At 36.7% G+C, this 21,611-nt stretch overlaps 2 protein-coding genes across 2 annotated transcripts; both read right to left on the reverse strand.

Annotated features, from left to right (window-relative positions):
- Nucleotides 1-274: 274 nt before the first annotated feature.
- LOC149006827 (uncharacterized) lies at nt 275-6,493 on the reverse strand. The gene is made up of 2 exons (XM_089165753.1): nt 5,673-6,493; nt 275-1,804 (listed from the first exon to the last, which is right to left on the reverse strand). Exons 1-2 carry the CDS (start codon nt 6,188-6,190, stop codon nt 1,363-1,365), a joined length of 960 nt encoding a protein of 319 aa, XP_089021879.1. The 5' UTR covers nt 6,191-6,493; the 3' UTR covers nt 275-1,362.
- Nucleotides 6,494-10,325: 3,832 nt separating this feature from the next.
- On the reverse strand, nt 10,326-16,668 carry LOC149006828 (calcium-dependent protein kinase 10-like). The gene is made up of 7 exons (XM_089164881.1): nt 15,789-16,668; nt 15,555-15,698; nt 15,266-15,418; nt 13,818-13,933; nt 13,187-13,354; nt 11,243-11,473; nt 10,326-11,141 (listed from the first exon to the last, which is right to left on the reverse strand). Exons 1-7 carry the CDS (start codon nt 16,444-16,446, stop codon nt 10,947-10,949), a joined length of 1,665 nt encoding a protein of 554 aa, XP_089021007.1. The 5' UTR covers nt 16,447-16,668; the 3' UTR covers nt 10,326-10,946.
- Nucleotides 16,669-21,611: the final 4,943 nt, after the last annotated feature.

Here is a 21,611-nt window from a genome sequence, read left to right on the forward strand (position 1 = left end):
GCTCGTGTTTTAACAGGGAAAAAGAACCTAATCACTAAGATTTTATTTGGTTGTATGAAAATTTAAAAATAACCATTATATCATGCAATTGCATAAGATAACTTCGATACTTATATTTACCAACGTAATTTTTAGCTAATGTGCTAAATCTAATGGGAACTGGATGTAAAATAAAATAAAAATCTACTAACAAATATGAAATGATATGAAGCAGTGGAGGCAGCAACATTTTGGATTTTTTTTTTTTTTTTTGGTAAGGGATTAGTGGTTGTTGAAGCATGTCAGAAATTCTTATGATGGCCAATCCATTGGGTGCACTGGGAAAGCCCTACCAAAAGTGATAAAAGACCCAAAGCTCATATAAACAAGGAAAGTCTGATGAATTCCTTTACAGCTCGGTTAAACATGGAGTCTTTTGGATTGAGTACAACCAATAATATCTAGTGTACTGGATATCTTTTTGTTCGGTAAAGGCACTGGAAATGATCAGCAACTTTTACTTCGTTCCACCTCTGTTTTCACAAAACCAAACAAAACTCACACTGGAAGTGGATAACGAATCGACCATGCAAAATACTTAATTTTGGCCGGAGAATGGAGGGATTAAAATGCTGTGTTATCCATGATTTATTGGGCTATTTGCTACTCAAGAGTCACACTAATGCTGTGTTCTCCATGATTTATTGAGCTATTTGCTACTCAGGGTCACACTATATGGGTAAAGTGAAAAATTAATGGAGGTCCTGTAACTGCAAACATTAAGTTTTAAGTTTGATGGACAACATAAAAATTAATGCCTGAGGCCTCCAGTGACACAAGTACACACAATAATCCACAACCACTGGTATGTTGACTCCCAGAAATGCAGCTTTAAACCGCTGTCAACAGAATAGCAACCATGCCCATTGAGGGAAATTATAATAAAACTGAGAAAGGGAGTCCAACCCAAGCACTGCCAAAGATCAGTACGGTCAAGAAAAATCCAGCACTCAGTGAAAAACTGAACAGACAAAATCAATACATTAAATTTTTTCACAAGTTTCAAACTACTGCCACAAGTTCTGTGCTGATAATTAGCCACTACTAAATCCAGGAATTATTTCTAGGATGCAAATCGAAGTTCATGTGAAGGCACATCAATGGAGACCACCATCAGAATTCTTCATGCTCCCCAAATGAAATTCGATATGAGTTTCCACACATTCTCCTTTTGATGCCCACCCAACCTCACACCCAAAAAAGAAAAATCTACTATTCACATCTTCTCTTTTGATAGTGAAATGCTGACATATTTACAACTTAATAGCACTTCCATCTACCCCTGTTAACAAGTTAAACTCAACATCTTCACCAAATTTAAGGTCAACTCCTTCCCAACACCCTCTTCAGATCAGATTTTTGCTCTGCACTGAGCCTTGATGGGAACTTGACCTCAAAATTTATTCTGAGATTGCCCTTCTTGCCAGGATCTTTTGAGATCGGCATTCCTTCATTTTCTATCACCATCTCAGACCCTGGTTTGACAATGTCTTTCAATGTTATTGTAAGAAGCCTCCCATCCAGCGTCGTCAGGTTCAAAGTCTTCCCTGCGAGTGCATCCAAAAGTGATATCTTTTGGTTGACCACAAGATCATTCCCATCTCTCTTGTACATTGCATGGGGTTTCTCATCAACCAAGAAAATTACATCTCCTGCAATGGTGCCTGGATCCTGGTTACCCTTATTAGGAAAAGTTATTTTTGTTCCCTTCTTCCACCCAGGTTTAACATCAATGATCAAGATCTCCTCCACAGTCATTGGCTTACTGTAAACAATGTAATGGTGCATCAAGCCAAAGGAAAAATAATCCTGGTTGGACAAAATGCAGACAGGTATAATTGATAAAGCCTAACAACACAAAAAGCAGATGTTATCAATAAAGGTTTGAAAATCATTTCAAGCAGTGTCTACAACAAGCTCTTCCAATTTCATTGAATAACTATTTCCAAACATCAATTGTCTGTTATATACTTGGTTTAAGAGTACCCATTGCAACTAGCCCCAAGCCCATAGTAGGATTGGAAATAACATCCATGTAAACATTGCAACCGGACTATCTAATTTTTTTGGCAAGACTCTCTGTTGAACCCCTACAACCAATTTACCAACAACTAGTTTAATTACTGTGTCGCTGAGATGACCGACAAAATATTTGGGGAACCATGAAAACCGAAAAACATACTACTAATCCTTTCTCTACTCTACTTTTCAATTTTTCCTCTAGTTCTTTTAGTGGATATTTTTCCTCACAGTCCAGCACAAACCTTTTTCAAAAACCACAACCTTCCAAAAGTTCCGTTCTAGCTTAAAATAGTCCCCAGGTATTGTTAAAAAAAGAGATAAAGTTGCATAAGGATTAAGAAGTGTGTCAATATTATAGTGAACTCAAAGTTGTTCCCCCCACAACAAAAAAATAAAAACAAAGTGGATATATCTTAATCAATGACACAATTGACACTCACAAGGGACAGATCCCAGCTAGACAAATGTCAGTTACCAATCCAACGAAGCATAGAATGGCCTTTCTTCATCCTACATGTATTTAACTTAATTCCATAATTTGTTCTCCATGCATTCCACAAAAGAAGTATGTTAACTCTCAAGAATTGAAGTTGAAACCCTATTTTCTATTTAATAGTGAAGAATTCCCTAAACAAAGATGATTGACTTAACCTATACATATAGTCCATGAACATTGGGTCCTTGTCACAGATTCCAAGTAACCAACATTGACTTGCAACCAGCAGTAGCCAAAATAGGCCACCCATTATCATCTCAAACCTAAAAATGAGAAGGCTTCTATTAATAAAATACTCAAATAATGCCAACTATCATGGCAAATTTGATATCCACCAAAAGCAAAAACTAGAACAGTCCGGATGTCTTTCTCCAATGACAAAGAAAACAAAATAGTCTTTAATATCAAGCACTAGCACATTACATAATGATTTCTTATGAGTTTTTACCTGTTCCACTATTTCAAAACTGAAGATCAGTAAATCACCCAAAAAAAGAAAAAACTGAAGATCAGTCAAGTTAAGGACTGTTAGATCAACAAATCTCAGTTTTAATACTCACAACCCTAAGTTGACTACAGTAATAACAGGCAAAGATAAATGAAAGTAAACACCTGCCCCTAGCCAATGAAAATAGAACAATATCTCAAAGAAGGCCTAGTTCCAGAATAATCTAACAGAGACCAGGACACATATAGGATATGGCCTGCAGCTGTTCCATTTATTCCTGAGACTGCACTAACAAACGAAATCATCTTGACAATCTAGCAAGGACCTGATAGAATTTCAAAGTATTGAACAATTAAATGAAGAAAAAAATGACAAAAGGCCAGGAAAAATGCTTCAATGCCAATTTTCTAAAGAAACCTTTCCTCAGCCATTAATCTCACTCTATTGTCAACTGAATCCCTCCTAACAAATTTTAGATAGTAGATGCATTTATACTGCATATTGGACAGTGGCATGAACACCAGATTTTTCACATTTTCAACATTTTCAACATTTCAGTCAAAATGTGGTATATTTTGGCAGTGCATGTTTCATCTGACCATTTCAGTGTTAATACACATTTGGCCCAAACTTCAGGGATACTCTAATCAAGTATTCGTAAACATTTTGGAACTTTTAGAATCATTCTCATAATTATATGTTAAAAAATAATAACAATAATAACCTAGAACAGTGGCATGGTTTTAGACCCTGGATTGCTAGTGTACACCATATCTTGCTGTATAAAAAACTGAAATATTCATTAGGAATGAATAAAAATAATTTAATAGTACAGACAAAATTTTTGAGTGGGGGAAGTTTCAACCAAAATTCCAAAACTTTCATTTTCATCTCATGTCAAACCAAAAGAAATTCTGATCATTTCAACTGAACTTTTTAAATAAGATTTGTCCCAGTCCAGTTCTAAAAGAGTACCCACTTCTAACTCTTCATTGATTTTTATATCAGAATAAAAATTTGACTAGTATGAATCATGCCTCCCCAACTTATTCCTTTTATTTGCTTCCTCCTTTTTTTTTTTTTTTGGATGAATGAAATAACCATCAACCAAAACCCCAAAATATGGGGAAGAGAATGTTACAGAGGGAGACAGGCAAGAGAGAAGGCGGAGGTGTTATGATCCTCCTTAAGGGAAGGGCCTATGGTAAGGCTTATATGTCATGGTGGGAAATAGGCCATGGCTAGTGGAGGTTAGTATGGTCATTACAATAAGGGTCCTAGCATATAAGTACATTAGGGTATGGCAAGGAAAGGCAATGAAGAATATTGTTTCCCCGATTTCCTATTTCTCTGGACTTCATCTTTTTCCCCAATCCCCTTCTTCTACTTGCAGTTCTCTCCCCCTCTGAATTTCCTCTGCTCTAAGCTTCAAGATACGGGTTCAGGGGAAAAGAATTACAATCTACTACTCAGCACTAAAGAAGAGCGAATACCCCGGAGACAACAATAGTTCATTTCCTCCTTAATTTGGCAGCTTTTGCCATCAAAATATAGAGAGAAAAAATTCTGGCAAGCAGCATGGTAGGCAGCAACACCACCTCCATAGATGCAGAAAGCCCCACCCCATGTTTATGCACCTACTCACAATGACAGGGCACATGCTGCCAGGCAGAAAACACAATTCATTAGTATAATAAAGATTGGCCTAAACTTTGTAGGCAAAGCAACAACACCCTCCTTCCAAATGCATGTCTCTGCTTAATATGGACAATATATTAATGCTTGGATATCCATGGTAAGATAGCACTGAATGCCACATTGAAGCATAATAAGACTAAAAAGACCATTAGCAAAAGCTATTCACCAGAATCAAGATTATCAGATGCATTAATGTTTTGATCCTGCTCTTAAGTAGCTGGTTTTGGCGAAGAGTATTGCAACCTTCAAACAAAAAATCATTTATTAAAGACAGAATCTTCATTTTCATCCAGAGCAAATAGCCAGGCTACACAGAAATCGAGATAAAATCCCAATGAAAATTTTGAAATAAAACTTCCTTGCTGTGATGAAGCAAATTAACAAAACAAAACAACACAACACAACTCAACAAGCCTTGTCCCAACTAAATGGGGTCGCCTACATGGAATCTTGCCTTTCAATCAGCTCTCTTTGAGATCATGCTAAATACAAGGTCTATGTTATGCCATGCATATCATTTTTCAGCACTTCTCTTAAGATTGTCTTAGCTCTGCCCTTAGCTATTATAGTTCCTTCCATCTGAATTATATCACTTCAAACTGCTCATCTTATGTGATAAATTAACATCATGCAGTAATCGGAAGTAAAACAAATAAACCGCAACCAAATCATAAGAAAAATTGACTGAATAGTCAAGCCAGCAGAACCACAATCAGCAGTTCTACCGGTTATCATGAATTCACACTTCATGGAGCTACGTCGCCATGTTATAAATGGAACTATATCAATAACTGTAATTCTTCTTCGAATCAGCAAAGAGATTGGTGTAAAAATAAAATTATCTAAGATGCAACATTGAATTAAAAATCCTCGAAATATCCTTCCGAACAATTCATAGTTGTGGGAAAAAAATATGAAGTGAAGAAATCAATAATCAATAAGGGAATAAAGTAAGAGGCAACAAGTTACCCGTAAGTATCAGGAACGATCCTGGAGATCTTCACTTTCTTTTTGGCACCAGAGTAAAGTTCCTCCAGGGTAAAACCCATATTCCTTTCGACAGGTGGAATCTTGCGGGGCGGTTGGCCGGCAGCATCCGCATAAGGATTCCTGCTAAAACCCTCACCAGTTCGACCACGACGGCGGCTACCACCATCAGAACTACCGAATAACTCCTCAAAGATATCTTCCGGATCACGAGGGTGGAAGCGAAAATTAGTAGCACCACCAGAAGAAGGAGGAGGAGGAACATTGCCAGATTTAAGGCCTTCCTCACCATATGCATCGTAGATCTGCCGTTTCTGAGGGTCACTAAGTACATCATAAGCCTCAGAAAGCTGCTTGAATTTGGCTTCTGCTTCTGACTTCTTGATGTCTGGATTCTTGTCCGGATGCCATCGCATAGCCAATCTCTTGTAAGACTTCTTCACATCTTCCTCTGTAGCATTCCTGTTCACCTTCAAGATATTGTAGTAATCCACCCCCATTTTACAAACTCCGAACAGTCAAAATCTTCTTTGAAACTCAAAATTCAAGTAGCAGAAGAAAGATTCGATGCGATCAAGCTTTTTAAGATCGAAAATCGCTATGAAACTTTGTCATCGACAGGAACGAAGACTCGAGAAATTTCCGGAATGGACGATTTAGTATCGAAACCCTCCCTCTCTTCTGTCTCCACCTTCAGCTGCGGGTCGGCCGGTTGTGAAATGTGAACTACGCCTTCCTCGCGCAGTGGTCACTTTTACGCTACACGATTAGAGTACGCACTGGTGCGTATCTTAACCACTAAGAACGTGCAACCTTGTAAGTTGTAAGTTATGGGGGGGAGAGAGAGGCGAAAGTCGTTATTAATTTAATGGGACGTGACGTGTGAGTCTACCACGAAATAGAGTACTGATTAGAATTCTTTTGTCACCGGCAAAGACACGCAAAGATGCTGTTTGGCATTTCACGATTGGCTCTTTGTGTTTTCAAGAGGATTTGGTCTTAATTAAGAATTATTATTATATGTTTAAGAGAAATCTTGAGTGGGTTATTAGATATGATTAATTAATACTGCAACCAAAAAATAAATACTGATTTGATATTAAGCATTATAAAGTAAGTGATTATATTTATATATATTTTTTATTTTTAATTGTTCCATGCACGGAATGTGATGATAATATTTGAACTACCTTCCCAATTCAGTTTTAAAGGAGATTTTCAGGTGAGGATTTGGTAGGACTTGGTTTCATACATTCACATGGGGAAGAGATTTGCCAACCAGTCAAATAGGATATGGATTCTCCTATCAAAAAGTGAAGATAGGGTGTGGATTTTGTTTCCCCTTTTGGGTGAAAGAACTAGAGTTCAATCACTAGTGTTGAAGGAATTTTAGGGTTGTTAACGGCAAGCCTTGAACCCTAGGATATGGATTCTCCTATCAAAAAATGAAAATAGGGTAATGGATTTTGTTTTCCCTTTTGGGTGAAAGAACAAGAGTTCAATCACTAGTGTGGAAGGAATTCTAAGGTTGTTAATGGGCGGGTTGTGCTAGGCCAGCCTTGAACCCTAACCTAACTTTATAGATTGAAATTAAAACCCAAGACCAACCAAATCCTGTCAAGGTTTTAAAATTTCTAACTTGAACCTAATCCTAGGATATGGATTCTCCTATCAAAAAATGAAAATAGGGTTTGGATTTTGTTTCCCCTTTTGGCTGAAAGAATTAGAGTTCAATCACTAGTGTCGGACGAATTTTAGGGTTGTTAACGGGTCAGGTTGTGTTGGACCAGCCTTGAACCCTAACCTAACTTTATAGACTGAAATTAAAACCAAGACCAACCCAATCCTGTTAGGGTTTTAAAATTTCTAATTCGAACCTAGGGTCTAATCCAACTTGGCCCCGCCCACCTTGATTAATTCTGACAAAGTCAAATAGGGCTTGATTAACCCTAGTAGGATTAGTGTTGGCCCAATTCTACCATCACTTGACTCTAATTTTTAGGAAACAAAATAAATAATTTGATATTCAATGGAATCGAACTCAACGTTTGATGAGAAGTAGTGATCTTACCACCCAACCAACCTGCCATTGACATAATTTTTTTCTTTTCAGTTTGATTTAATCAAATTAAACTAATATAGGGTCCGGTTGGCTTGGACCAAGATGCAACCCCTGTCCCGACCCTATCAGGATTGATAATTTTTATAACCCAAGCCCATCCGAGTTGGAAAAATGGGTTAAGACCGGGTCGAGCACAGGACAGGCCAAACCAGGCCGGATGAATAAAGATTGAAAAATCTTGACTTGAAATTAGACACATAATAAGAATTCAAAGATATGGATTGACAATTTTCATTTCTAGAGATCAAAGTCATCAAACTAGAGGAATTCTTTTCTTTTATGCCAATGTTTTCTATTTAAGTAGATACCAATTCTCTCTTTTTCGTGACGAAGAGAGAAAATCCTTTTTTTACTTTTCCCGATAAAATTGGATGCTTGATTAGTGAGAGCGATTTTTCTTTTGGACCTTGGACCTTGTAAAATGAGGGTTGGAATGACTTTTTTTTTTTTTTTTTTTTTTCTTAAAAAGTTAAAGACTTCATTTGTAACCTAAGAAAATACAGACACACAAAAGAAAGAAAAAATACAAAAGATAGATGAATGAAAACACAAGATTCGGTTCAAACCAAAGAGCAGAAATTGATCAAACTGTCATACATGTAATGGACAGGGTCATCCAAACTAAGGAATGGGTCAAACCCAATAAACCCTTAGAACAAGAGTTATAACAATCACAACAACAATTAAGCACAGTGGATATGATATACGTATCATCTATTACCAATGCCCACAGAGGGGTAGACACACCACAAAGGGGGAAACGTACACGTCAGAAGGGCGGAGATAAAACACGCCACAAAGGCAGAGACCTAACACACCACAAGGGTGGAAATTCGGTTGTTGCGGTGGTAGTGCCGGTATTGTGGAGAAGGTTCTAAATTGTCATCCGTCGCTACCGTAGATGCAGAGACCAGCAACAATAGGAGACTACCTGCAAAGCTCGCCGCAGCAAAACTTGCACTTCCAAATCCGGAGTTTTTCCAAGTGATGCACCAAGGCTCGCTTCAACCTGAATTTTTTTTTATCCTTTTTTCTTCTAACTGAAAATTTTCTAAAAGCAAAGAGAAAATGATGGAGACAAGAGAAATGGGAGATGAAGAGAAAAACCTCGTTCAAGACTTAAAGTGATATAACTACGCAAGACAATAACCTAATACAAATAAATTGTAACAGTTTAAGAATAAGGTTGCGTACATAAAATTGTCATATCTTCTTAATAATTTGGTGTAGTAAGTCCTAGTATATAGATTAAAATCTAACATCACCTCAGAATTAATTATTTATATTTTTACCATCAAACGGTAATGACTAGCACTTCTTAATGAAGAGATCATAGTTTCAATATTACATATAGTATATATAATAGTCTCCAACACCTCCAATGCAAAATTGGTAGAATGGTAAGATTTCATACTTTTCAATTGAGAGGTCATAGGTTTGACCCTTACGGACAACAAAGTTCTCCCACTAAGGATATAATTGAGGTGTGCCCAAGCTGGGTCAATAGCTTGAATTTCAGTAACTTACACCCTATAAGGATGCTCACCTTATCACCATAGTCAAGAGTCAAGACCTTTAAAATTATCATATCAATTGCAATTGATATTCATAATCATCTCACAACACATTGTGAACAATATCACAAAGAGCATCATAATCAAAGACTCAAAGTCATGAAGAAACTCCTTTAGTGAAGGATGTCTCATTACCATCTTTCACTCATGAATGATGAATCTCACACGCTAACAAAGCAATTATAAAAACTAATTTTGAAACTTAATTTAAAATAGATTTTAATAAAATTCTAAACAGTTGTTAGTGAAAGGTCAGAGTAAATATAAGCCCGTCGATGTGGATTTTCAGGTTCCAAAATATCAAGAATGGACGAATAACCCATCATTCTCTCCTCTTTTCCATCAATACGAAAGTAACATAATTTGAAATATCGCTCTCATAGCCCATAACCTGTTCGAAAAATTGCTTCTACCAGTTGAAGAAAGTCAAGAAAGGAACTGCTCGGTATCCTTGAGTTATCATTAAAATTGCCGACATGGATTATACAAGACCAATGAGCCTTATATATCTTGTGATCCACAATGATTTACATGGATATTGCCTTCACTGCAGAGAAAGTGTGGAGGGAGGGTTGTGCTTCAGTGCTGCGCATTAAATGCGCAGCACGGTGAAGCCAATGATCAAGATCAAAATCTCGACCGCTTCAGTGCTGCGCATTAACGGTGAAGCCAATGATCAAGATCAAAATCTCGGTCGAGATTTCGATCTCGACCGTTCGCCGCATTAAATGCGCATTAACAAGTCACAGCGGTGGAGGGATAGAGACTTAATTTTCAAAGCCTCCTTGTTCTTCTCACCTCAATGTTAGAGGCTGCCACAATCCAGGTTTGATACACAAGGGAAGCACATACACTGCTCAGTCAGTTTCAGCATGGATAGGAGGTTCCTCTCACAGGAAACATTTCTCATTCAGACTACCTAATCATCCATGTTTCTTGAACTAAAAACAATGTAAGACTCATTTTCACCAAATTTGATTACAAACAAGATTTTCCATACAATAACCGTACTGATTTCAAGCTGGCAACAATACTTTACATTGTTCGGGTAAAAGCTGGAGAAGGGAAAATTTCACAGGGAATTCTATTCATATTGAACTCAATAGCCTATTTAGCTGGCACATTCAAGTTGGAACTTGGAACAGGGCAGAGGATTTAACTTGCTAATTCTCCATACCTATATAGCTTCAAGTGGTTCAGAATGCCAAGAAAAAGGTGTTCAATTAGAAAAACACATGAAGAAAATACTACAGCAAATCAACACTGGGAGATTTACAAATTTGACAGAAATTCTAAAAGAAAAAAAGAATTATTATGATACCCATTCATCCTTCAACAACACCAAACTCCAGCCACAGTTCAAAGTCTCGCAAGATTTGCTTCCACGGAGCCAAAAAGCAACCCAAAGACCTGTAACATGGCTTCACTAATTGAACCAGCCAAGACTCTGGATTATATTTTCTTCCTCAACCATACTTTTCGTGTGCTAAATGTTCTGAAAATTCACACTGCTTTGGTTTAGCTTTAGGCGAATTAGAACTTTTATGCATCACATAGGACCTAGCTGGCATCTCCCTTGGCTTCAATGGCCGTACTTTGACTATCTGCAGCATTACCCATTATCAAAGAACCATCTTTCATCAGGTTAATGCTCAAACTCTTGAACCTTTCTCTTGAGTATTGTCGCGATGCCTTTCTCCAATCAGTACCAGTTTTCATCATTGCAACAAATTCCTCATAACTGATTTTCCCATCCTGATTTTTTTTTAAGAACATTAAAACAGTTCAGATTTCTGTGACAACAGATATAGCAGCATTGAAAAGCAAAGGGGCAGAGGGATGACAGAAACTAAAACCTTGTCAGCATCAACTTCACGTATGATATCATTGAGTACTTCAGCATCGATTTCTCCAGAATCATCTTTCAAGCCTTCCCTTAACTCATCCATCTCAATATAACCACTCCCATCCCTATCAAAGAACACAAATGCTCTACGGAAATGTTCATCATTCTCCATCTTCTGCAAGTGGATTGTGACCGTAACAAATTCTCCATAGTCTAATGTACCATTCCCATCAACATCAGCCTGAATGTAAATTTTGGAATAATATCCATCAATCATTAAATTGAAGATTATACAAAAAAAGAAGTAAATAAATAAACAAAGTCAAACATGAACCTTTCAATGCAGTAAATTTTATTTTAGTGATATTTAACAAAATCCAATAACGAAGGAACTTATTCAGCAAATAATCTGTGGACATAAGTAGAATGCAGGATCCATGTAAAAGGGATTGGCTGGGTTATTGGTGCCTGGCTGCCAACCTGAGCCACCAAACCTTTTCCTTTATCTGGGCTTATGACTAGTTAGCAAACACTGAAAGATATTTTTCATACACAACGCAATATAGCTTGCATTTTACATGAAGCAGAAATAATAAGTCAGAATCTTCACCTTAATAGACTCAAAAGAAAAAGGGTAACGAAAAGTTTATGTGAACGATATCAAGACCCAAAAAGATAGATTCAACCCATCCCAATAAATCTACAAACTCTCTCTTTCTCTGCTCTCAACAATATGTTCTCTTGGATAATTTTAATTTCTTCATTTTTAATTGAGTTAAACCTAACTTCTTTTTAGTATTTTCTACAGAATACTGCTTCATAGTTTCTATTTGTTCCTGAAATGGAGCTTTTCCTCATTTCACACTTCAGTTCTTCAGTAATTTCCCTAAGAATGTAAGCTGCAATTGATTTCCTGTCTTGCTTATTTATGTTATGTGTTGTCTTCCTTGACTTCTCCTCATAACACCTATTTCCTCATCATTATTTTCAATTTGGAACTACTTGTAGAGTTGTAGGATAGGATTCTCTGATACCAATGTTCAATTGCAACACTAAATATATTATTTGAATATTTTCCAAGTCTCCAATTCCAGATTATCTATCACATCAAAACTTTACGTAGAACATTCCCATCCTTTAAATATTTAAGTAGATTGAAAAACATAATTCAAATTGGAATCTAGACTAATCCATCATGTAAATTTGTATGACTTTAAATATTTTTTCTTTGAATCTCTCATGGTAATTAATGACAACTTCCAACTAATCATAGTTTACAAATTATCACCCTCTAGCTCATAAAAAATTTGTTGGGATAGGCAGGAATGGTTTTTCTTCCATCTGTGACTCCTTACCCTATGAATTATGTCTTTTTTTCTCCTCAGGTGAGACTACAAGTGATATTTTCATATATAGCTTGTTTTGGTTTAGGGTTTACAAATGAGAAAATTGTTGGTGACTCCCTACACCCTCATCCCAAAAAAGGAGAAAACTCACAAGAAGGGGGAAAAGAGAAGCATGGCAAAATAGAGATGAAGTGTGAATAGAAGTGTTGCAATATGGCGTAATGAAACAAATTAAAATAAATTCAGTGACACATACAGAACAAGACTGAGGGAGAGAAAAGGGGAGTGGCCTAACCACAGAACACAGTGTTCTTTGGAGAAATAATGTGACATTAAAATCCAAAGTGTTTATCCTAGCAATAGACTGTTCAGACCAACAGGCAACCTACTGTGAGGACAAGTAGCCTGATGTCCCCATCTGATAAGGAAACATTGGTCTAGCAGTTTCTCCATGTCAATGAACGTTATCAAGAGTTGGATCTAGAAAACATGAACTTACATGCAAAAATGTGACAAAGATCAAGAAGAGTACAAAATGCAAAACAAGGCCAAATAGCGACGCTGGATTCAACTTCTCTGCAGCTCCTTAAAAGACAGAATAAACTTACCACTTCCATCAGCAGTTTCATCTCCGGTTCAGCCAATTGAGAACCAACCTTCTGCAAGCCAGCCTTCAGTTCCTCATATGTAATTTTCCCATTGTTATCAGTGTCCATCAATTTAAACATGTCTCTTATGACTTCCACTTCCTCAACAGACAAGTGTTCCGCAATCACCTAAAATATTGATAGCCCAAATTAAAACCATAAACATAGCATAAATGTCAGATATACGAAAATTCCCATGGGGTGGATAGAATGGGCTGGAGATTTACAACAAAAATCCCATGTAAAGGAAATTGGATTGAACAAGGTCAATCTCAGCATAAAAGGCCATCTAACTAAAACCTGTAATATTGTAGTTATTCGATGCCATGGTTCAGGAAGAGGGAACTTCAAAACAGCATATCAAGTGTGTTTCAGCTCATGATATTTAAAACCAGACAATCTTTTTGGTCCATGGAGGGCACAAGCTCTCTGAACCAAGCCATTTGCAAATTATGGTGGCCCAGACCCCAGTGTGGTAAAAATGAGAAAAGAAGGAAAAGTGCTTTTTCTTTTTCCTTTTCTCCTTTTTTTTTTTTTTTTTTTTTTTTTTGGGGGGGGGGGGCTCCAATTATTACTGGAGTTAGATACCAACCCGCATAGCTTTCTTTTTGAACCGATTCATAACAGAGAACTGCCTCAGCCTTGTCCTCACAATATCTCCAAGTGGAACATTTGGAGCTTTCTTCGCATTTTGTAGCCAGGAATGATCTGCAAAAATAATAATAATACTAGTAATTGGACTAGGGTTGGAAAAAGACAAATCGATATTACAGAAAAAAGGTTTCAAAATATTGCACGCATGGGTGTGGTTGCTAAGATGAATCCATTTTCTTAAACAGCTAGAATTGTATCAGAATGATATAAAAATTAAAACAGTAGGGAAAATTTATCACTATTTCCTGTATTTCTTCAACAATTATAGTTTGACATGCCTAGTGTGCATATGATATACCTGCTTTGGGAGCCAAATAAATAACCTGAAATTCTTATCTAGAGATAATAATGAGCATTGATTTGATGAATGTTCAGCTTTAAGGAAAAAAGAAATAATGAAGAAGACGGAGCACAAATCCTCCAAGTTACAAGGAGCTCAAACCTCAAGCCCAGTTAAGGTCAGTAACTATGACTACCTACATAACAAGGCTCCAAGCCAATGGATTAGAAAAGTAGGATGTTTTGCATCTTAAATTACTGCAGTAAGTCAGAACTCAGCCCATAAACCTTTTCCAGAACAGTTAGTCATTAGATATTTAATGATGGAAAGCACTATAAAATGTCATTCATTTGTGGAGCTGGTGGTCATGAAAACAAAAGATGAGAAACAACTCATGTAGTAAGGAATTTTGTTTCTAACTAAGAACCAAAATTGAGACAATTTCTTAGGCAAAACAACAACACACTATGATGCCAAGTTTAAAGAAATCACAGGCAGTGATTACAAATTTAAGTATGTTAGGAAAGAAACTAAAAACACCCTGATGTTCACTAGCAAAGTTCAGGGTATACTATTTAAGTAGTTGTTCCAAGTATTGCCTACCAAGAGAGCATATGACAAAAAGGGTACTGGTCAAGATACAATAGTTCATGGGCATATTTTGCTGACCAGAAATCATTTGCACAGTAGTGCTAAACATAAGCTGAAGGACATCAATAACCCAGCCCATCCCAAACTAAATGTGGTTGGCTACATAGATCCTTGCCCTCCAATCGGCTCTTTTTTGAGGTTACACTTGGTACAAGGCCTAAGTTATGCATGTTTTCCCCAGTGGGCTTGAGACAAGACAAATAAGATCACTTCTACTCATTCTCCATCAAGTCTAGCCCTCCCAATCAATTGAGAAGGCCAACCAATTTAATGCGGTTTTTCAATAAAAGGGACCCGCTCAAGGAATTGGGTTCATAACTTCTCAACCCTTAAGGAGAGCTTGGTGCATTATATGCTATCAATACCAGAGCTGCAAAATAAATGAACAGAGAGCAGCAACATGACAATATCCAGCAACCGGATTGAATAACTCAAAAACTGCAAAAGATGCTTACCCAAAACCTGTTGAGCAGTCAACCGTTTCTTTGGGTCTGGTTCCAGCATCTGCCTAACAAGACTCTTAGCACTATCAGAAACCCTAGGCCATGGATCCCTCTTGAAATCAATCACCCCCCGCAGAATTGCCTGCGCAACCCCCTGCTCAGTCTCTGCAATAAACAGTAAACAATAAAATCAACAAGATAAGAAGAAGGAACCCCTTAAAAATAAAAAATAAAAAATAAAAGTGAAAACGAATTCATTGAAAGAATTATACTATTCTTAACATAAATTAAACTAGCAAACCTGCCCAAAATGGAGGAACCCCACACAACAAAATATACAAAATCACACCAGCACTCCATATATCAATCTCCGGCCCATAATTCCGCTTCAACACCTCGGGTGCCATATAATATGGACTTCCCACAATCTCCGAGAACTTTTCCCCTGCTCAGAAACCCAGCATATAAGTTAAGAAAACGAGCAAAATCAAATGAAATCAGCAAACAAGCAGATTTGGGTAGATAGCACACACACCAGGGCGGAAGAAAACAGAGAGCCCAAAATCAATGGCTTTAAGAGGCGCATGCTCCTTCTTGTTAGCATAGAGGAAATTCTCAGGTTTAAGGTCTCTATGCATCACTCCATGCGCATGGCACATCCTAACAACTTCAGCAACCGTTCTGGCCACATTCGCGGCTGCACGCTCACTGTAATGTCCCCTAGCAACGATCCGATCAAAGAGCTCACCACCTTCACAAAGCTCCATGACGAGATGAACAGCTTCATTATCTTCATAAGTAGCTTTTAGCTTAACGATGTTCGGGTGGTCAGGAAGGCTAGACATGATAGCAACCTCTCGGCGAACATCTTCGATGTCTACGGCTGTTCTGAGCTTCCTCTTGGATATAGATTTGCAGGCTAAAGCTTCTTTAGTTTCTCTATCAGTACACAAGTAAGTAATACCAAACTCACCTCGACCCAGTTCACGACCCAGTATATACTTATCTGTGATTCGTGTTCTATGACACACAACATCCTTAAGGACTCGAATCGGCCCCGGAGGTCTTGGGTCTTGAGAAAAAGGGTTAGGTTTCTCTTTCTTTTCTCTCTTCTTTCTTCGTTTTTTCTTCGTCGATGTGTTCCGGTTTTTTTCTGAGTTCACAACTCCCAAGCAAGCGTAACAGTTCCCCATATTGAGAGCTCAAGAAGTGAAACCCAGAAAGCTTAATGATCTAAAGATCTCAGCTCTAGTGGGTTTCTCTTGTTTTCGGAGTTGGGGTTCTCGCCGGACATGGGTGGCAGAAGCCAGTCTCCGGCAAAGTGAGCAGAGGACAAGGCGGGTTGAGCAAGTAAAGAGACTTGTTTTAAAAAAAGTCTTTGAAAGAAAGCGAAATTCTAAATGATGGATAGAATCGATGATTTCTTTATGTTTTATTAGGTATGATTCGGTTACTTACTAGTTACCCCAAATATATGTTTTTAAGTTATTAAAAATCATTTTATTCTATTTTGTGAATTTACAGAAATATCCTCATACTAATGGTCCTTCATTTAGCCCAAAATTGAATAATATGTAAAGACCAAGTAACAACATCCCATTCCATGGCATTCTTTTATCAATAATTTTGAAACTTTTTTTTTTTTCATTAGTAGGAGGGTTGGTGTGTCAAATTCGGAATCCGCACTAAAAAGCCTTAAGCTGCATTTGTTTGCAAAGTTGCGGTGGGAAAAAAAAAAATGTAGGTCCCATATGTAGTAGGGTGATGGAAAAGGAAATGAAATGAATGAATTTTGTGAAAAAATGTTAATTATAAGTTTTACTTTTTATTTTTTCACACTTTTTCACAAAGTTTTAAACCTTTTGTAAAGTTTTGAAAAGTCTTGCACTGGGAAAATTGGTTTGCTATACATTTTAAATAAACTTGTCTCTAACTTTTTTATTCCAAACAACCAAATAAACTACACTTCTAGGATTTAAAGAAAAAATATAAAAAATTTAATTTTTTAAAAAAAAAATGCACCCATTTTTTCCCATCCCACCTTTATTCCAGCAAACAAACGTAGTTTTAGATAAACTTTTCTTACATTAATTCTATAATCTTATATTGGTTTCAATTCTCACCAAAAAATAAAAATGGTTTCAACTTAGATATAAACTCTAAGCTGAGCTGGTTATGGTGTTTGCTTCTTTTGGTTTTTGGGTGTGGTTTTGATTTTATTCTAAGGTCTGTACTAATATCATAAGACTTTATTTTACATAGATTGTATAATCTTTATTGGTTTCAATTTGCTTTGAGTTTTGAGCTGAGCCAGGTAATTCCAGTGTCTAGGTCTTTATTATGATTTTAAACTTTTTTTTTTTGTCTGATGTTCATTCGGGTCAGCTTGCGTGCACCTCGATTACATTCTTAAGAAGGACTTTTGTCATCCGCAATAGTCAAACCAACTTGCGTGCACCTCGATTACCAATTTATCATATTGGGTCCCACTTCTAACACCCTTATTGGCTTTCTTTTTTTTTTTGGTTTTTAGGGGAAGGGGAGGGGTGGTGAAACATTTTTTTTTACATTGGCTGAATTGTCCAATAACTAATAATGCTTTCCAATGTCAATAGAAATTAACTAATTCAATCGATTGCTTAAATCATTCCTAGGTAGGTGTGATGGACATTCAACTAAGATGGTGAAAAAACACTTTCTTCTTAATTTTATATATTTTCAGTGGTCTATAATTTTTTTGTGGTCAATATACTTTTTTCTTAATCAAGCCTCATGATTCATGAATGCCTTGACTCCATCTTCTCCCATTCTTTTATTTTTTAGAAATGAATCCCCCTCTCAAGTTTCAAATGTATCTAGAAGTCATACCAATACTTCTACAGCACATAATATTCTTCTCTAAAGTCTTCGAAAATGACCTCAGCAATAAATATATTACAAAATATCTACTCCTAAAAATTATAATTTTTCAAAAATTTCATTTTATCCAAATTTTAAGGCAAAAATTAATGTAGCATCATAAATACGATTGACAATAGCATATATAATATGTGATAGAGATGAAAGGTTAGTTAAAAAGATGGATTTTATCAACTGGATTGGTCCAAGTGGTAAGCAGCTTGGTCTGCTTAAGTTCCGTTTAAGCAAAGTTTCGGTATCAAAACCTTATGGATGCGAAAAATTCCGTTAGTAGACCACCCATCACAGCCAGGTGTGTGACCCGGGTCGAACACTGAATTAGTCAGGATAAAGCCTTGAAAACTGGAGTTGGTAAACAAAAAAAAATAAAAAGACGAATTTTATTTATATTATGTGCTTAATATTTACCCCTAGATGTGATCATATGTGAAACCCATACTTTTTTTTTTTTTTTTTGGTAAGAGTGAAACCCATACTTACATGCGAAACAAGAAAACCCTTCTCCATTTATGATTAATTAAGTTTTTTATACCAATAATCATAATTTTTTTTTATGCTATATTCCTATGTGAAGTCCAAATGAACTTGGGCTACCTTCGCATTCTTAACACTCATAAAAAAAATGGTAGGTGAAGATATTCTTCGGTCACCAGACAATATATACTCATCGTGTGTTACAATTTTCTTACCAAAAAGGTCATGCATTTGAAATAAATGGAATCTCTTCACCAATAACAACATGCAATTATAATTAGACTCTAAGTTTATTAGAATAAGAAAAATCTCATGGCCTATTGTTCATGTCCAAAAATACCCTTGTTCAATTCAATGAAGGACTAAGTAAGATGGATCAAGAGATTCTCCCTTCACCATGGATATAAAAAAGAAGTTAAATCCTTTCTTTCATTATAATATATTAATTTTCTTTAGTATGAAACAAGATTAATACTTTCCCCCACCCTTAAAGGACCTTTTTTTTTTCTTTCCGTAAATGCCCCTATAAAGTAGAAGCTTGAAATTGATTATGTCTTGGAATGAATTAACCTAAGTCTAATTGATATCATATTGTCAAACTATGATGATGATATAAGCATAAACAGGAGTCAATATCTTATCTTACAAGTTGAATGATAGATGATGAGTTCATGAATTAGTATAGTGCTACCATTGAAGGGTTGATCAGTCATTAGTGATCAATGTCTCTTAGTGAAGATGTCATAAGTTTGACCCTACCTATAGCATATGTAATAGTCCCCATCAACTCCAAAGAAAATAAAATAGTGATGGTGTTTATATCTTCCATCAATTGAAAATGTTTGCTTAAGTTAGTTATTTCTCCATCCCACACGGCCAAATAATACTAATTTCCTGCAATAAGACAAGATAAAGTCAACATGAAACAATGTCGTCCACACCAAATTTCCACATCTTTGAAGCTCTGCTCTTTCTTCTTCAGCCACCAAAGAATGGTTGAAAACTCAAACTTCCATGAAGCCACGAAGATAAGTTTTGATTGAAATCGGATGAGAAAGATGAAAATAAGAGTCATGGCTGAAAACTGATCTTTCATATATATAGCCTTAGACCTTGAATCTTGATAATGGTTGATAGAAACAGATTCAGGGTAGCTGGTTTCTTGTCCCCACCTATTAAATCAAGAATCAGTAATTCCAAATAAAAGAGAATATTCGATTATTAATCGAAATGGTCCTCTGCAAGATTCATGGACAGATTGATTCTGTTTAAATGTACCATGGAGAAGAGTTAAATCCATTGGTATTTTTTAAAATTAGACTAGTTTTCAAGACTTTCAAAGTCCTAATCAAGTTTCAATGGTTTTCTTTTCCGCTTAAAAATTTAATCACTGATCTTAATCAAGGCCTAATTTTCCAGTTATTACAGTAAAAAAAGGAAAAAGAACCGAGACATGTTGAAACACATTTAAGACAGAAAATGCTTTTACGTAAAAGAAAAAGTAGAAATGTTTGTCCTTTTCTCCTATACATGGTTGGAAACAAAAGACAAAACACCTCTGACACAGTAGCAATGGTTCCAAATCCATACAAAGATTTGAAAACTTTACCCAAGTTTTCAACTCTGGACAATCCTGTAGATCTGACTCCCCCCTCCTTGAACCCTGCTAGTAAACAAATAATTGAGGAGGTGCAAGATCAGGGTTTGAGAAAAATCTTTTAAAGAATCAAATCCAAATCAACTGGGAGCTGTTCTGAGTTTTCTGGATCTGAGATGTTCAGGCTCAGTTACGTGAACCTTGGGTAATCTTCAGGAGAGTTTATGTATGCTTCAGACCTTAAAGGAAATTTGAAATCTTGATCTATGGAGGACTAGCCTTTGTCAATTGAATCAACTCTCTTTAATTTTTTTTTTTTTGAAAACCCCACTTACCAACCAATTTTCTATTTTGAGCTTATGGCTGACTGTCATATAGCCTACTTAGACTTATTGTCTTCTTTGCAAGATTAGGAACCTAATCCACACAGACCATTCAGGGTTTGGTAACCAACTATTCACCATGAATTTTTTTTTTTTTTTTTTTTTGGAGGGAAGGTGTTCCTGGGTGGTTAGAATTGGGGAAACTTGCTTGACCAGTTGACCTACAATTAACAGAATGAGTGGCTGGACCATCTAGTCTTTTTAGTGCTAAAGCTGATTGCCTAGAGAAGAAGAGCCCAAAAGTGTTTCCGTATTTAATGGATGAAGAGGGCTTATACATCAAACACTCCATGTGAGGCAGCTGTTAGAGCCATGATGATGCCCCCTTCCTTTCCAAAAGTTTCAAGCAAAACCCTAATCAAATGCAAAGGTTGCAAAGGCTTGCATGTTGTGATGATGATGATAATGATTAGAGCACCACAAACACAATCATACCTGTTTTCATCCCCACAAGACCAATGCAAAAGCACCTAAGATAATTGCTTCTACAGGGTAGTCTATGTGGTGGGTTGGTGCCTGCCCTGCCCTGCCCTGCTCAGCCCCACCAGATTGAGTGCAGATGTCCCTGGAGCTGGCTGCCTCAGATTCTCGTACGAGGATGATTCCTGTAAGAGAATCTGAACTGCATTCTCCCAAGAGGTCAGTGTACGGCTTTTCTGTCTTCCTTTTCAAAAACTTTCATCAGTGTTGAGCTGCATCACTGCAAGTTGGGATCAGTTTACTCAGAGAGGTTACCTAATCCCAGATCAGACAACACACATGGGGTAAGCCCCACGTCTCAGGATATTGGCTGATCTGGGGTAGCTGGTTGTTGTGGTTGTTGTTTCCGCATAGATAGACATTATTGGACTCTGTAAATGCAAAAGCTTACTAGTCCCCTGCTTGGATGAGGATTTAGTCCGGATTACTTCCCATTGGGCTTTACACTTTTTCACGATACAATTTATGTGGGACCCACTCAGGATCTCACCCCTAAATTATTTTA

The sequence above is a fragment of the Hakea prostrata genome, chromosome 8 (genome assembly GCF_041222555.1).
Source record: "Hakea prostrata isolate BN-2017 chromosome 8, UWA_Hpros_2, whole genome shotgun sequence".
Lineage (NCBI taxonomy): Eukaryota > Viridiplantae > Streptophyta > Magnoliopsida > Proteales > Proteaceae > Hakea > Hakea prostrata.

Bases quoted from the DNA above. Each gene is read 5' to 3' on its own strand.
- LOC149006828 (XM_089164881.1), bottom strand. From the start codon at position 16,446: ATGGGGAACTGTTACGCTTGCTTGGGAGTTGTGAACTCAGAAAAAAAC. The intron at 15,699-15,788 runs GTGTGTGTGCTA...GTTTCTGAGCAG, and splicing joins CTCTGTTTTCTTCCGCCCTG to GGGAAAAGTTCTCGGAGATT. The intron at 11,142-11,242 runs GTTTTAGTTTCT...AAAAAAAATCAG, and splicing joins GTGAAGTTGATGCTGACAAG to GATGGGAAAATCAGTTATGA.
- LOC149006827 (XM_089165753.1), bottom strand. From the start codon at position 6,190: ATGGGGGTGGATTACTACAATATCTTGAAGGTGAACAGGAATGCTACA. The intron at 1,805-5,672 runs GTAACTTGTTGC...CATTGTTTACAG, and splicing joins ATCGTTCCTGATACTTACGG to TAAGCCAATGACTGTGGAGG.